This window comes from Bubalus bubalis, chromosome 19 (assembly GCF_019923935.1).
Source record: "Bubalus bubalis isolate 160015118507 breed Murrah chromosome 19, NDDB_SH_1, whole genome shotgun sequence".
Lineage (NCBI taxonomy): Eukaryota > Metazoa > Chordata > Mammalia > Artiodactyla > Bovidae > Bubalus > Bubalus bubalis.
This window is the reverse complement of record NC_059175.1, coordinates 31,000,231-31,017,810: the sequence shown is the minus strand read 5'-3', so window position 1 is coordinate 31,017,810 and position 17,580 is coordinate 31,000,231. Positions and strand designations below refer to the sequence as shown.

At 37.3% G+C, this 17,580-nt stretch overlaps 2 protein-coding genes across 6 annotated transcripts in view; one reads left to right on the top strand and one right to left on the bottom strand.

The window, feature by feature from the left end:
* NNT (nicotinamide nucleotide transhydrogenase) overlaps positions 1-17,580 on the top strand; it is a 93,397-nt gene that overhangs the window by 51,574 nt on the left and 24,243 nt on the right. For all 5 annotated transcript variants that reach the window (XM_006056202.4, XM_006056201.4, XM_025270541.3 and 2 more), the window contains 6 exons: positions 411-556; positions 1,786-1,981; positions 5,433-5,666; positions 6,771-6,931; positions 8,500-8,679; positions 16,599-16,758. In XM_006056202.4, coding sequence (XP_006056264.1) covers positions 411-556; positions 1,786-1,981; positions 5,433-5,666; positions 6,771-6,931; positions 8,500-8,679; positions 16,599-16,758 — 1,077 coding nt within the window. The remainder of the gene's footprint in view (positions 1-410; positions 557-1,785; positions 1,982-5,432; positions 5,667-6,770; positions 6,932-8,499; positions 8,680-16,598; positions 16,759-17,580) is intronic.
* Positions 15,706-16,426, bottom strand: LOC102416659 (stathmin-like). Its single transcript, XM_044932584.1, has one exon. It carries the CDS (start codon positions 16,339-16,341, stop codon positions 15,892-15,894), a length of 450 nt encoding a protein of 149 aa, XP_044788519.1. The 5' UTR covers positions 16,342-16,426; the 3' UTR covers positions 15,706-15,891.

Genomic DNA, 17,580 nt, shown 5'->3' with positions numbered 1-17,580 from the left:
AAAAATTCTTTAATGTGTCCAGCAGACCTAGTACTTGCTGATACGGTATTTTTTAAAACCACTTATTCTGGGGTTTAACAAATAGAGTAATCTATAAGAAAAAAAATACTGGCCTTTTGATCTTTTATTTTCCTGAGCTATTTGAATATCTTGTTTATTTTTAGTCATGCAGAAATAGTTGGTTCTGTGCTCTGATAGCACATTTTCTTCCTGAATGTCTCTAGGGTTCCCCCTTCAATGTAACTGGCTCGAATGATAGAATAACTTCTAATTTTGAGGTTTTAAAATATTAACTTAAAATGGTAGTTATTCCTAGATGATAAAGGTATGCTTAACATAGAAAAATCGTAGCACTTTAAAAAGTATGTTGCTTAAGATACCTCTTTTTGTTTTATATTTACTTTGATAAGGTGGCTTTCTGGTGACTCAGAGAATGCTGGACATGTTCAAGCGTCCCACTGACCCTCCGGAGTATAATTACCTGTATCTGCTCCCTGCTGGAACCTTTGTTGGAGGATATTTAGCCTCCCTCTACAGTGGTTATAACATTGAACAGGTGAGAATCTCTTTTGAAAGCTTTTTTTTGGTACTGTGTCTTCGTCCTGGTGAGATTACCATTACCAAAATTCTAATTCCACCAATCAAATACGACAGTAACTCTTGAAGCATCTTGATCAAATAGAACATTCTCATCCTCTTAAGAATCAGGACCCTGGATTTTAGAGGCAGCTTTGGCCGCTAACTCTGCAAATATGGCTTTATCTTTTTGTCCCTACATTTTTCCACATGTAAAAAGAGTCAAGAAGGTTATAAGTGTCCTTTTTATGTACCTAGCTGGATTTTTGTGGGGATACAATGAAATAATCAGTTAAGAACTTGAAAAATTTTTATTAAAATACTGTCAGTCCTTTTCCTATTTATTTATTTCCTCTATGGATCTGGCAGATGTTATGCCAGCGCATTTAAAAAAGAAAATTTTAAAATGAATGCTGAGTAGGAAAACAGAAATAATCAAGTTGAAGTTTGGAAAGTTCCGTATCTAAATATAATTTATAATAGAGATTCAGCTTTGTTCTGAACTCAGTCATACCTTTCTTTTCAATGACTATTTTAGAGTGCAGCCTCTCTGACAGCCAAAAAATCATGTCTCCCTTAGTTTCTGCTGTTTCTAACACGTATGTTGTTGAATGAACACAGTCTTTGAGAAGAGTTAGAGCAGTGAGTCAGGGAGATTTATGTCAGCATCCCAGATTTGCTATTTAATGATCATTTGTCCTTAGAAAAATTATGTAGCCTCTTTATGCATTGATTTTCTTTTATAAAATGAGGATGATGATTCTCTCCTCCTGTGAATCTCATGAGACTGGGTTATAACTTATGTAACGTGTATAGCATGGTCTCTGGCACTTACAGCCTCACGGGGTTGGCTCCCTTATAACATTGGGTCAGGTCTAGATCCCATAATAACTCCATTTAAATTTAAATGCATACTTTTATATGCATTTGTATGCTATCAAGTCCAGAAGAAATCAGTGTACGTAAATGGTTTAATTGCAAGTACAATTTAAAGTATTTAGTGTGTTAATATCCCCAATGGATAGGAATATATATAGAAATATTAAAAGAATAGATCATATTGGCTCTTTTAACTTTAAAATTGTCTGACTTTAAAATTGTCCTTAGAAATGTCTTAGAGAATCATGTTTCCTTGAAGTAGTTTTTAAGCTGATGGACTGAAAGTTTTTGATAACTTCTCTCTCTGTTTCCTCCTTTTCCTTTGAAAAGATTATGTACCTGGGCTCCGGTCTTTGCTGTGTTGGTGCCCTGGCCGGGCTTTCCACCCAGGGGACTGCACGTCTTGGCAATGCCCTGGGCATGATTGGGGTGGCTGGAGGCCTGGCAGCCACCCTCGGAGGCCTAAAACCATGTCCAGAATTGTTAGCTCAGATGTCTGGAGCAATGGCTTTGGGCGGTACCATTGGTAAGCACTTGTGGGTTCTGCCTTTATATAAACGCATGTCCTTTGAATACCTGAAGGCAGTTAGGCTCAGAGATTTAGGAGTATGTTGTTAGGAGTAAGAACTTTTACTTGCACTTCAGTTTCTGAATATATATGTGTGTGTTTGAAGCCTATATTGACAAAGGAATTAAGTTGCCTATTACGGAAGTTGCTTCAGTAAATGTTTTGGCAAAAGTCATCACAGTTGGTATTATAATTGTCATTCAGAAATAAACATTTTAAAACATTGAGTAATATGAACTGTGTCACAAAAGTGGGCTAAGAAGTGCCTTTACTCAGTTCTTGTTTTCCTTTACTGACTGTTCCTTTAGCTGATAATAGAACAGGAGGTTAGAATACTTGTATGTGTGTACTGTCTGTAGGCTCATGTTTTATTCTGCTGGGTTTAAATAACAGCAGACGATCCGGCTTCAGACCTGTTAAAAACACGGAAAACATGTGCCAGCAGAAAAATCACTGTTTTAATTTTATTCAGTGGTGTGTTGTGGTTGATTGTTAAATTTTCAGGAATCTTTTGGACTGGTTGTTAACACAGCCATTATAAAAAATTAAATTATATAAACTTAAAACTAAATGAATTAGAAACAAAGGTAATAATCCTGAATACTCATGACTTTCTAATGAATTAACTAGCTTTTATTATCTCCCGGAGAAGACGATGGCACCCCACTCCAGTACTTTTGCCTGGAAAATCCCATGGATGGAGGAGCCTGGTAGGCTGCAGTCCATGGGGTCGCGAAGAGTCGGACACCACTGAGCGACTTCCCTTTCACTTTTCATTTTCATGCACTGGAGAAGGAAATGGCAACCCACTCCAGTGTTCTTGCCTGGAGAATCCCAGGGACGGGGGAGCCTGGTGGGCTGCCGTCTATGGGGTCGCACAGAGTCGGACACGACTGAAGCGACTTAGCAGCAGCAGCAGTAGCAGTATTATCTCCACTTTTGAGATTATCCACGTGTCTTATGTCTGTGTGGTAGAAATACTATGTAATTATGGGCTTCTGTGCATCTTTTCCTGAATCCGTATTTAATGCCTTCACATTGTAGCTTCAGATTAGCCATGGCAGTTGTATTTACACCATATAGGTCAACAAATGCTACAAATCTGGGATTCATTTACTGTTTTGTTGATTGTCCAGACCTAAGAAAGTGATGGAGAAAATGTTAATGCAGTTTAAACTTAAATGTGTGTTTTGTCTGTAGCCATTATATTGTGAATTGCACAAAAAAATTGAATATTCTCCTAGTATTTGGAAACTATTTTCAGATTCAGCAGAATTCCCACTCACATGGTTGACAGTGAGTGAAGCTCTTACATGCACCTCGTTGTTTCACTGTCATTTTATTTGTTAAACAAAAATCTCAACCAGCATTCATGTGGGAACTATACTCATTCATCAGTTGCAAACACTAGGTTGGCTGCAGGTACCAGAGTTTGGCAAAAATCAACAAAAGCATTTGGTGAAAGTCAATTGGCTAGATGAAGCTTACAATAAAGAATATTGTATATATTTTTATTTTTTGAAACTTGTATACCACATACCTATTTATAAGTAAAACCTCCTATATTTACACACACACACACACACACACACTGTTTTTAAAAAACTTAAAGTTGGTTTATTTAAGTATAAAATCGACAGTATTCTAAGATTGGGAAGATAATACAAATATATGTATAATTATACATGTATAATTGTATATATCATTTCAGTGGATAAGAAAGTAATGACTTAGATCTACAGCTATTAAAAAGGTAATAAAAAGATAAATTATATTAAAGGTAATAAAATAGTGTTATGCATAATTTTATAACTATATATTCCCAAGAATGATATAGGCTGAGATTTTAAAATTAAAATAAAGATTTACATCTATTGAAATTGAAACAAAAAAGCATTCTTTCAGAAAAGTTCATAGTTTTACTAGTGAATTTTTCTAAATAGTTAAGGGAAAAATGAAACACCATTTTTACATGAATCTTTTTTGAGAATAGGAAAAAGGAGCATTCTCTAATCTGTTAATTTTTTACTTATTTTGTATTGTGTATAGTTGATTAACAATGTTGTGGTAGTTTCAGGTGAACAGTGAAGGGACTCGGCCATACATACATGTTTCCATTTTCCCCCCAACTCGCCTCCCATCCAGGCACACACACCTGTTTTTATCCTGGGAGGCTGGTGGTTAAATACTTACCAGCACAGCTTTAGCTTTACGTCTCCTGTTTTATTTCTCTGGGAAAGCGGTGCATACTTTCTTACAGTCCCTGGAAAGGCACTTGAAGGAAAATGCTTGTGCTGTAGGTTCCTGGCAGGAAAACCTTTAGATGTGGTCTTTGCAAATATTATGAGCCCAAGTCCTCTGTATCATCTACCTGTAGCCAGGTAACTCCTTCAGAGTCTCCTGGTTTGGTTGTTTTCTATTCAGATATTTGCATTTCATTACCTTTGGACTTGGCTTCCTTCTGCCCACCTGAAAACCTAGGCCGCCTTCATTCCAGCTGTTTCTTGTGTGCTAAGGGACAAGTGATGCCTAATAGGGAAGGGAGCCTAGGCTGTTCATGCAGTGGGGAGAATTTAAGGGGTTTAGTTGGAACTTTAAGAAATCTGAAGAAACATTAGTCCAGGGGAGTGTTCAGAGTTTGTGAGGAAAAGTTGATGCTATGTGTTTGGGTTCTTTGGGGTTGGCATTGATGAGGTGGTTGAAAGAACCTGCTATATGAAAGGGTATTTAAGCCAATGTTCTTGCCTGGATAGTCCTGTAAGAGAGTATTTTGCTAGGAAGTAGATAGTTATTAATGACAGTGATGGATAACCTTAGTGTTGTCTTTTTTTAAATTGAGGAATAATTGACATATACTAGTTTCAGATATACAACATAATGATTTGATATATACATATATATATTGCAAAATGATCGCTGCAAAAAGTCTATTTAACATTTGTCACTGTACATAAATATTTTTTTTCTTTTATGAGGATTTTTAAGATCTACTCTCTTGGCACCTTTCAAATCTGCAATATAGCTTTGTTATTAACTATAGTCACCATGCTGTACATTCCATCCCCAGGACTTACTCATTTTATAATGGGAAGTTTGTACCTTTTGATCCCATTCACCCATTCTTCCCACCCCTTACCTCCTGCCTCTGGCAGTCACCAATTTGTTCTCTGTATCTATGAGCTTCTTTGTTTGTTTAGATTCCACATATAAGTGAGATCATATGGTATTTGTCTTTCTCTGTCTGGCTTATTTCACTTAGCATAATGCCCTAAAGGTCCATTCATGTTGTTCCAGTGACAAGATTTCCTTCTTTCGTGTAGCCAAGTAATATTTAATTGTGGACTTTATTGGATTAATTCTCAAAGGTCTGTCATGCTTTAATTTTTCTTTGACTTTTATTTCCTGACAGGATTGACAATTGCAAAACGCATCCAGATTTCGGATTTACCTCAGTTAGTTGCTGCTTTCCACAGTTTAGTGGGGTTGGCAGCTGTGCTTACGTGCATAGCTGAGTACATCATAGAATATCCACATTTCGCTACGGATGCGGCAGCCAACCTTACCAAGATCGTGGCCTACCTCGGTACTTACATTGGTGGGGTGACCTTCAGTGGGTCTCTGGTTGCCTATGGAAAATTGCAGGGTAAGTGATCCAGTGTAACATGGAGGTGAATATCTGTTGTTTAGGGTGTTCAGGGGTCCATTTCAATTTCAGAAAATGGCTTAGTAGTAGAACCTATTAGGCGAAGAATATTTGTATGACTCTGGGAAACACTATGAAAGTTTTTTTCTCAAGAAAGATGGCTTCTCTTTATTGGTCTTTACAAATCTCACAAAGCTTTGAAGCCAGGGCTTCTGGAGACAGCTCATGGAGGAAACTAGTGCACAGAATTTGCCTGCAGGGACTAGTTGACATTTGATGATACATATGAACAAAATGCCATCTTCATAATTTTTGGTTAGACATGCCTGTATAGCATTCACAGAAATGAACTTTGTAGATTTCCCAGAATAGAGAGAGGCTTATTGAATAAATTTGTATGATTAGTATACAGTACTTACTTTGAAAACAAATACACATTTTAGAGGTTTAGTGTGGCAGCTTTGGCAACCATTAAAGCCAATCATGAAAATAGAAGTGGAAGGAAAAATAAAAAAAACTCTCATAGCTGCTTTCAGTGTTTTCATGAAAACGCGAGTCTCTGGAAAAACAGGTTTGTGATTTAAAAACCTGGTCTTGCCTCTCAGTAATCAAGTCATTAGAATTAAGTGGGGAACATCGTGAAACTTAAAAATCACAGAAGAGCTTAATGCCTATGATATGTTCTGTCTTTAAAAGCAGCAAACAAGGACCCTTTTCCCATGGGCTCAGTTGATAGAATCAGAAAAATGAATGGACTAAGACTCAGTTTTGAAGTTTGAAATAAATAAGACCACACTTAACTTCTGTCTTGGTCATATGGGAAGAAAAATCACTTTTCATGATTCCATGACAAAGAGTAATGAACTTGTGTGATCAAAGGAGAGTTAAGCTGAGCCATACTTTTCCCACCTCCATTAATGTGTATGTGTAAGAACTCTAATGTATGTTTTCATGTTTCAGTAGCTGGTGATATAAAGTGCTATTTTAAGTAGTATGTTTTATCCTAATATTACGTCTTGTAGCTTATGATTAAATGACTTAGACTGTTTGAGGGAATTTCTTGGGACACGTCTTAGGTTCTGATGGCCCCATCCTCTGCCCTAGGAATCCTGAAGTCCGCCCCTCTCCTGCTCCCTGGGAGGCACCTCCTCAACGCGGGCCTGCTGGCTGCTAGCGTGGGTGGGATCATCCCCTTCATGATGGACCCCAGCTTCACCACTGGCATCACCTGTCTGGGCTCTGTGTCAGCCCTCTCTGCTGTCATGGTAAGAGGTCAGAGATGGAAAGCATGTTCTTAGTGAGGAACTAAGTATTTTATTAGGTTACAGTCTGACCTTATTTCTGTCTCTTCAAGACCCCTGATGGAATAAACATGTTTTAATATGCTGTTATGTGTTCATCTTCGTAGAGTTTGAACAATATAGAAAAGTGTAAGGATAAAATCCCCCCTCTCTTCACTTACTCACTCCTGTCCACACTGTCACATGTGGCACCTTTATCGCTCTGGGGTCTTTTTACTCGATCAGTGTGTTGGTCAAGAGGAGTTTAAAGAGCCAAGGGTTTCAGTTCTGTTCATCAGGTGCCTGCTGTGTGGCAATTCCTCAAACAAGTGTCAGAGAGACCCTGCCCATTGGTTGCTCTCACATTTGCCGGAAGCTCTGATATTAAGCCGAATAGTCATATAAAGTGAAATGCATTTATTAAACCCTGTGTGTCCCGTGGGGGAGTTCAGAGAAACCTCCTAGGGTAGGTTGGTCTTCTCTTCCTGTCTGGTTATTGCATTTAGTATGTGGGTACATAGAGTATTCTGTGAGTCTGTATGTCACAATTTAGCATTCTGTTATAGCAGTGTATGGCGCTGCTCTATTAGTTCTGTGTCGTTCACGGATTACTTCATGTTTGTCTAGTATACTCTCATTGTATTCTTCAATGACGAAGTTTATGTTAAAAATTTAAAAAGTCATCTATGGTGCTTAGCACAAAGTTAGACATATAGTAATTGCTTCAGTTTAGTTCAGTCGCTCAGTCGTGTCCGACTTTTTGCGACCCCATGGACTGCAGCACGCCAGGCTTCCCTGTCCATCACCAACTCCCAGAACTTGCTCAAACTCATGTCCATCAAGTTGGTGATGCCATCCAACCATCTCAAATCTTCTGTCATCCCTTCATTTTATATGATTGTTTGGCTTGATATCAGAGCTTCCATCAAGTGTGAGAGCAACTAATGGGCAAGGTCTCTTTGACACTTGTTTTATTTTAGAGGGCTTGTCACACAGCAGGCACCAATGAACAGAACTGAAACCCTTGTCTCTTTAAATTCCTATTGACCGAAACATTGATCCAGTGAGAAGACCCCAGAGCAATAAAGGTGTCACGTGACAGTTGGGACAGGAGTGAGTAATTGCTTAGTCACCCAAAACTGTACCCTCAGATTTTCAAACCAAATAAGACTGGGCTTGTATTTGAGTTTTAGCTGCTTCTCTTGGCACCAGTAGGACCCTCCCTGCTCATCAGCTAAAGTCATAAAAAAATGTAACATCAACTCAGTGCTATTACTTTTTTCCAAGTGTAGACCCCTCTCCAATTTCTGCCTGCTCATGGTTAGTGCCTCTTAGCGATTTGGGGATTTTTTTTTGCAGGTGGAAAACATGGTTCAGTGTTTTCACTTTTATATCTGTAGGAGAGTTGGTCTGATAGGGGTCATTCCCAGGCATGGAATTTACATGTAAATATATTAATTGGAAGACTGGAATGATTATGAACCACAGTGCTCAGTGTCAGAGGTTCCTTTCCAATGCGTGAATTTTGAATTCCACTCTGGTTTTCGTCCTAGGGTGTGACTCTGACGGCTGCCATTGGGGGTGCCGACATGCCCGTGGTCATTACTGTGCTGAACAGCTACTCAGGCTGGGCCCTGTGTGCAGAGGGTTTCCTGCTCAACAACAATCTGCTGACCATTGTGGGTGCCCTTATTGGCTCCTCGGGCGCAATCCTGTCCTACATCATGTGTGTGGTAAGGAAGCAGCCAGTGAAGGAGAAGGAAATACTGTTCTGAAAATCAGGACCTGTCTGTTATTTCTTTTATTTGCAGTAGAAATGACCGTGTCAGTTCTTTTTCTCTCTAGCAGAAGTATTGGAGTGTTTCGTTTGAATGAATTTTCCAGACTGCTTGTAAAGTACCTGAGTGTAGATAATTTATAACATTAAATATCCAGACAAAAACCTTCTAACTTCATCTGGTGATTAAAACACTTAAGATTTTATTTTTTAATTTTTTCTTTGTGTATTACAGATCTCTGTGTTTACTTGTCTGATCATATTGTATATTGTGTGTTAGTTGCTCAGTTGTGTCTGACTCTTTGCGACCCCATGGGCTGTAGCCCCCCCAGGCTCCTCTGTCCATAGGATTTATATTTAATTTTTTTAATCTTCCAAGTGATAGTCTTTCTGCTTATATTAAAAATGCTGTTTAAATACTATTTTTAGGGTTTCGTACTAATCTATCATATGGATATTCAAAATTTAATTTCCCCCCCATGCTTTACCTTTAATGTTGTTTGATATTTCTTTCTTGTACATAAGTACATTTTTGGCATTTCTGATTTTTGTCTTAGGATGATTCCTAGAAGTAAAAGGGTGTGCTCATTTTTTGGGCTTTGTCTTCTTTTTGTCATGTGGTTTCCAGAAAACTTACTGCAATTTACACTCTTATCTTGAAGTTTTGTGGTCAGCATGGTTTGAAAAAAAAAAATTGACAGATACTTCCTAGCTTCTTTTTTGTTTCGAATTCTCTTCTATTAAGGCGAGAAGATAACCTGCAAATATGAAGTTTTGACTAAAGCACTTTTTCAAATGATAGCTATCATTCTCTAAATAATGGTTTTGAATGGCTGTGAAAGGACAAGCATGAAACTGGGTAAAGTCAGAATTGCCTTTATACCGATTGATCCTTCAGGCAGAAAAATGACTCCACCTTCATTCTTTTATTAGAAGTTTAAAAGCCCTTACTTTACAACTCAGAATTTCTCTTATGTTTTAATTTAAAATTGAATGCTAAAATTACCTTTTCATAATAAAAAAATTAGTTTTCTTTGGACATACTTTGAGTACAAAAATTTGAAAGCCTCAGTTCAAAACCAGCTGAGAGGTTTCAAAATAAAATCCTTCAAGTTGTGCAGGGAGTTTGGAAAGGTGTTTCTTATTGGAAGAGTGTCAGGCTTTGGAGTACTTCTTTTAAAGCAAATGTTTATAAAGAAGCAAAATTTATTCAGTTGTATTAGAAGTAGTTTTCTTGCTTCATTTGGTAAATTTGAATGGCCAGCAGGGGGCAGCAGATTGTCACTAATACTTAAAACTTACTGTGTGTGTGCCCAGTTGAGTCCTCTTTGCGGCCCCACAGACTCTCGCATGCCAGGCTTCTCTGTCTATGGATTTTTCCAGGCAAGAATACTGAAGTGGTTGCCACTTCTTACTACAGGGGATCTTCCTGACTCAGGGATTGAACCTGCATTTCTTGCGTCTCCTGCATTGGCAGGCAGATTCTTTACCCCTAGCTCCACCTGGGAAGTCCCACTTAAACTTACGGTTGATGTCAAATACTAATTTTAAAATTAAATGGGAGGATTTGAATTTTTACAAGGCCAGTGGGGAGATGAAGGGGGACTTGTATATAGTTCTTGAAAAGTCAGCATGGGTACCTTCTAAACTTTATTCTTTTTCTCTTAAATGGTTTTCCTTGTTGTTCACTCACCTAGTCGTGTCCAGCTCTTTGTGACTCCATGGACAGCAGCACACCAGGCCTCTCTTTCCCTCACCATGTCTTGAAGTTTGCCCAAGTTCATGTCCATTGCATTGGTGATGCCATCCAGCCATCTCATCCTTTGATGCCCCTTTCTCCTTATATCCTCAATCTTTCCAAGCATCAGGGGCTTTTCCAATGAGTCAGCTGTTCGCATCAGATGACCAAAATACTGGGGCTTCAGCGTCAGTCCTTCCAATGACTATTCAGGGTTAATTTCCCTTAAGATTGACTGGTTTAATCTCCTTGCTGTCCAAGGGACTTTCAGGAGTCTTCTCCAGCACCACAGTTGGGTTCTTAAATTTATCAGCAGTATTCCCCAGATTTCTGTGTCTTTTTATTTCCTCTCTTTTTCCCTGTTCACTTAGTTTCTTCTGTTGTTATAGTAACTATAATAACTTTTGAAATAGCATTTCTATAGCTTTAACTATAATAAGGTATAAAAGGCACTTGTTGAAAGTACTCTTTTCTACATGTGTTTCTGCAATTATATCTATCTCTTTGTTGTTTTTCAGTCGCGTCAGGTGGCCAAAGTATTGGAGCTTCAGATTGAGCATCAGTCCTTCCAATGTACTTCTGCAATTATGTCATCTTTCTGTAAATTTTTATCTGTTCTTTCATATTTATTGACCCGTTTCTGCTGTTCTTTTCTATTTTCACTGCCTCAGGCATGTCATTTACTGTCAGCATACCTCAGATATTTTTTTAATACTTGTATTATATATAAGGCTAACAAGGTCTCATAGCTGTCTGTGACCATAGAAATCACACTGGGTTAGATTGCTACTCTATAATAGCAAATTATAGTAATTTGGAATCAAGAACAGTTGAAGCTTTAATTTTTTAAAAATATTATTTGGTTACAAAAATAAAGGATATTTAATGAAACATCTTTCATTAAGAAAATAGAAAAGGATAAATAAGTATATAAAATAATCTACAATCCCATTACCACTTAACTGTTAACATTAGTCTTAATTCTTATCTTTTTTCATATGTACATGTTTAAATACCTTCTATGTTAACGTTTAGTTTTCTTACCAATAAATTTTAGTGTCTATGTATTATTATATCACAAAGATATATCATAATTTATTTATCCAAGTCCATGAGAGTAGTTGTTTTTAACTTTTTTTTTTTGCTGCAGTGTTCCTCCTTAGGCATCATGGATTATTTTCTTAGATCAAATTTCTGTGAGTACAATTACTTGACCAAAGGGAGTAAGATTTTTTTGTTTGCTGTAGATATTGATAAGTTGATCTTCAAAGGACATTCCAGTCAAAGCTCCCACCAGTGATGTGTGGGGTGCTTGTTTTATTGCTCACTGTCTATTCCTATGGCTTCTTGCAAAACAAACAAGATAACAAAAACACGCCTGCCACATTTTGTATTTCAAAAGTACGAATTTCCTTTCCTTCTCAATTTTCCTACTCTCTGACTTTTCACATTAATTTTCATTGATTCTTAGCTTTATTATAAGAAATTGCTTATTTCTTATAATAAGCAATTAGTTTTTTATAAGAAATGGTTTCTCCATGGCTTGTGCTTAGCAGCTTAGAGTGGTTCATAATAATAATAAAAGTGAAATAGCTGTTTGTAATTGGATGTAGTATACTATGCTGGGTGCTTTATGAATATTGACTCCTAATTCTCAAACTAGTTCTGAAGGTAGGAAACATTCTCATTTTACAAGGAAGCTATTTTAAGACACCTTTTATTATTTGCCTTTGTGTTTGTGGAGCCTGCCCTCGCACCTGGCACATTCAAGTGAATATAGCAGTTTTAAAATGAATGTTTTGTTAGCTCATTTCCCAGTTAGAAATCCTCTTCGAGAAGTTATGGTAGCAGAAATACTACCTCTTATCAATATCTGTTAATATTACTAGTACGTTTACCTTCATAATTTTATCATTTATTGAAGGAAAAATCCAAACCAGAGCAGAGTGGTGGAGTGGTTTTATTATGGGAGAGGGGATGGAATGGACCCTAAGTGTAACCATCATCCTGAAAATTGAATATTTGTTCTGACGAAGTTTTTTGGGTATCCTCTGAGTGTAATTCTTCGTTACATGACACCCAATATTATAAAAACTAGAAAATGTCAAAAGCGTCCAAATAGCCAGCTGAAATAAATGATTTGCTTTATATCCAGAGGTCATAGAGACATTAACCTCTTTATGATTTTATAGTTCATTTACTTGAGATAGTGTCTAAATTAGGGTTTGGGATATAGAGGGCTTACAAAAACGCAACAACGTTCTCAGACTAAATTCTCTGATTTGTGTACTTTGCTGCTTGTTTCCAAATGAAAATAAAGCAGAATGAAGTAAATGAAAGCCAAACCAAAAATAATTTTTTTTTGCCTTGTGATCAACTAATTAGCACCTACAAAGCATTGAAACGAGGGGATGCTAGTCAATGGTATACATGTTATTTTTGCTTTGGTTTTGTTTATTTTATGATCTTCCTTTGTTTTCATATTTATTTCTTAGTTTGCTTAGAATTATGTGAATTAAGGATCTCTTTAATGTAGCATACAATTTTCATTACGGGGCTTAATAACTTAAAAGGAGCAGTCCTGGACTGTGTTGCAAATGCTTTGTCTTGGAACTTGGGAACTCTTCAGGCTGTGGATCAGTGGTCACAGGGTAGTCTCATCAGTCTTAAGCAAGCAAAAAAAAAAAAAATAAAAAAAGGAAACAAAACAAAGCCCTAAATCCTCAACGTTTATTGGAAATATGATGTTGCAATGGTAAATTCAGAGATGAAGTTTGATTTAGTTTTTAAGAGACCATGTGGAATTAGTGTAATGGTGATATAATTGAGGATATGTGTTTAACAAGTTGACTTTGATTGTTAAATTACTGTGTGGTTCCCTATTTTTTCTTGTAAGATACCATCAGAAGTGGGTACACACTAATTAAATATTCTCAGAAATTCTTTCCTTCTCCTCTATTCAGCATTATAGGAAGAAAAGAAGGGCTCCTTTTAAGCCAAGTGAGAGTAAATTGGTCATATTCTTCTACATCCTATTCCTCTGTCATCTGTCTGTTTATAGGGCTATGTGATGGAGGTGATAGAGCCTCTTTGTACGTTTCACTAAAAGAAAATTATAGCAAAAATATTTTAGTGTTTGAAATTGTTCTTTGAAACCATTTTTAAGGGCAAAAATTGATAGAACACATTTCTAGTAATTTGGTTTCAAAATCCTGTGATTCAAAACTGGAAAGGATTTGTAAGAATCAGCAGATGTTGAATGTTTGGGAAGTCTCAGATATGGCTGTTTGGATTTTCATTCAACCTTGGATTTAAGTAGAGGAGGGTGTGTTAAGAATTTGAAACTTCATGTTGGATTAGGATGAAGAACTTAAAAGCATCACTTTAATTTTTCTCTGATCCTCTTATCTGTTGGTAATATGCATAAGCATATTCTCAGCTTTATTTTATATGTAATAGTCTTAGACAAATTTACCAGACTCTGGGCTCTGTAAATGTGAATGTCTGATAAATGAGGTTAGGTCAAAGGAACAACTTAAAAATTCTGACTTTTTGATCCACATCTTTGAAACATAAGTGAGGCTCTCCTCTTCTCTTCTCTTTTCCTGCCTTCGCTGTGTCCCACTTCAGCAGTTTATGTAAATCTCTCTCCTAAGGTGGTAGCAGGATGGCCTATCTTTGGATGAGTTTTTTTTTTTTTTTTCCCCTCTGATGTATTACTTATCACTGAAAGTCTCCAGATGCTTTTTGCTCTTTAATAATAAAGGGTTGTCTTTTAAAAAAAAGTATAGTTTGACACTTGTATAGCTTTAAAATAGTATAAATGATGGATCAATGATATGTTTATTCAAACCCTTAAAATAAGGTTTAATTGTTTGGAATTTTTTTATGAAATGGTATCAGTTTTGATCATTTAGGATGACTACTTTGATCATGTATAGTGTTCTGAAAATGCTTTTGATTACTAAAAACATCCAGCTTCTGGTCTTTTATTTCTGTCATTTTTTTTTTTTTTTTTTTTACCACCACACCTCTCGAGAGCTGCAGACAGTTTTCAAATCCGTTATTGTCACATGGTCCAGGTGTGTTTGTATGGTACATTGTTCAGTTCAGTCGCTCAGTTGTGTCCGACTCTTTGCGATCCCATGAACCGCAGCACTCCAGGTTGGATGATTGTAAATGAGCATCCAATAAATGCTTCCCGCTTACTTTTTCCTTAGATGGTTTTACTAGTTAAAAGGTGGGTATAAATTTTAGTAAAGCAGGGTATAAACTTACTCATTTACCTTTTGGAAGTGAACTGTTTAAAAAGGCTAATGATGAATCCAGTCACTTCTGTTCTTGCTTCTTGGAGCTGTAGGTGCTTTGAAAAGTGTCAGCTCCTTCACTTTTTTTTCTTGACGGCAGAGGGCAGCAGACTTCTAAATGATAGGGGTCTCTATCCTTTGATTCTTCCCTGTTGCCTCTTGACAGCTTGAACTTGTAGCAGAGTTCACGTGAGATATTGGTAGGTAGAGTCACCTTGTAAAATTTCTATAGCCTTCATTCTCTTTTACTCAGGTGAAATACATGCCAATATGGAGATGGAACTTGCTTAGTCAGTAGACAGATAAGAATGACTACATCAGAGTTTTTAGGCCTTCTCTGGTGGCTCAGATGGTAAAGAATCTGCCTACAATGACGGAGACCCAGGTTTGATACCTGCGTCAGGAAGATGCCATGGAGAAGGGAATGGCTACCCACTCCAGTATTCTTGCCTGGAGAATTCCCTGGGCAGAGGAGCCTGATGGGCTACAGTTCATGTCGTTGCTAAGAGTTGGACATGACTGAGCAACTAGCACTTTTTAAATATATGTGTTAAAGTCACTGGTAATTTTCCATTAAATGCCTTTCTAAAATTTATTTTGATGGAAAATATATCAGTGTGAAGTTGATTTTGTAGAAAACAATGATGTGATTTCCCAGATGTCTTTTTTTTTTTTTTTCCAACAGCACTGTGCAGTTTTATTAACCATTCAAGTACAGTAGCGTCTGTAAGATCGGGACAGAATTGGGATTTAAAAGTGAACAGATATTCAGCATCTAACAATTTGAAAGAAGCCACTACATACTCTTTTCACAGACATGTTTTCACGGAGCCAATACAGGACTAGCCATTAACCCAGCACACCAGGTGTACTGAAGTAGAAAAGATGCAACAAGAAAACTAGCTACATTAGAAAGACTTCGACACTTTAGAAAAAGAGTAAAACACTTTTTGTTTCTCCCCTTCAGCCCCTAAAACAACATCATACCGTCTGGATCTACCTATACAGTCCTACATCAGCTTCTAGAATATTTGTCAGGAGGGCAAAAGTAAAATGACACTGGCCAGTACAGTCTTTGGATATTTAGGAAGGGGAGGGGGAGAAAGTCAGTTCTCAGAGCAGATTAGTCGGCTTCAGTCTCATCAGCAGGATCTTTGGATTCTTTGTTCTTCCGCACTTCTTCAATGTGCTTGTCCTTCTCCCGCAAGTGCTCCAGCTTGGCGGCCATCTGCGCCTCTCGGTTCTCTTTTTTGGCCTCCATCTTGTGGGTCAGCTTCTCTTCCGCCATCTTACTGAAGTTGTTGTTCTCCTCTATCGCCTTCTGAAGCACTTCTTTCTCGTGCTCCCGTTTCTCAGCAAGCTGCTTCAAGACCTCAGCTTCATGGGACTTGCGTCTTTCTTCTGCAGCTTCTAATTTCTTCTGAATTTCCTCCAGGGAAAGATCCTTCTTCTTAGGAGGGGAAAGGGGAAATTCTGGGACAGATTCTTTTGATCGAGGGCTGAGAATCAGCTCAAAAGCCTGGCCTGAGGCACGCTTCTCCAGTTCCTTCACCTGGATATCAGAAGAAGCCATGGTGAAGAGAAGACAAGAGACTGGCAGTGTACTCTACACGATTCACTGGCAAGGAAAACCCTGCTCCGTCCGAGCCGCCTGGCCACACTCTTTTTTTATGATTTAAATTTTTGAAATAATTTTCAGACACTCGATCAAATTTATTTGGTTCAAATGTTTTAGGTGATCAAGTAAATGTCTTTAATTGACTCTGACTCTCGTATTCACAGAAAATTTATGTGGATTAAATTTTCACAGCTGATAATTTTGCTCTCCAGGCAATGAATCGCTCCCTGGCTAATGTGATTCTTGGAGGCTATGGTACCACTTCAACAGCTGGTGGAAAACCCATGGAAATTTCTGGCACGCATACAGAAATCAACCTTGACAATGCAATTGACATGATTCGAGAAGCTAATAGCATTATTATTACTCCAGGTAAAAAACCAAAACCCAAAAGCAAACAACCTGTAATCACTTAAAGTAATTTCTTGTAATAGGAAAAATCAAATTGGAACTTACTCATTTTTGAAAATATAATGGAAATTTAGAAGCAACCCTGTGATTACTAAGTGAATAGTTCTGGAATTCTTGGCTTAGGTTAATAGTTTGGGAATCATATGGAGATTTTATAAATTGAGGTAGTAGATTCTACCTGTGTTTTTCTGTGATTCAGTACAAAATGTTTAAATCATCGTTGAGTCTTGGTTATTTTTTTTCTCATTGATAAATGTTGGGCCTATGTCAGGATTAGATAGTATATGAAAGTGTTCAACTCACTCAGTAAAGGTTGGTAAATGTTAATATCTTTCTTTCTAAAAGTAAATATTTAAAAAAATCATTGAAAATCATGTGATTTCCAACAAGATGAGGTAACAAGTCCAGTAGAAAGGACTTGGTCTAGAAGTCAAAACACCTTACTTCTGTTTTTCATTTTGCCTCTAATAATTGACATGTGGCCCAAGTCACTTCATCTCCCCAAGCTTCAATTTCCTGAGGCTTAGCCCAGTACATCTTTACTTATCAAAGAATGCCATTGCATTTATTACAGGCAATAAATACATTGATTTCAGATTAGAATTTTAACTCTGTCATGCTATCATAGAAGTTTTCTGTAAAGAAATCAATTGATTTTGTCATGTGGGTAGTTTTTTGGTTGACTATGTGAAAGTGAAAGAAGGTGAAGTTGCTCAGTCGGGTCCTACTCTTTGCGATCCCGTGGACTGTAGCCTACCAGGCTTCTCCATCTGTGGGATTCTC

Excerpts from the sequence above, each read along its gene's own strand:
- LOC102416659 (XM_044932584.1), bottom strand. The coding sequence starts at position 16,341 with ATGGCTTCTTCTGATATCCAGGTGAAGGAACTGGAGAAGCGTGCCTCA.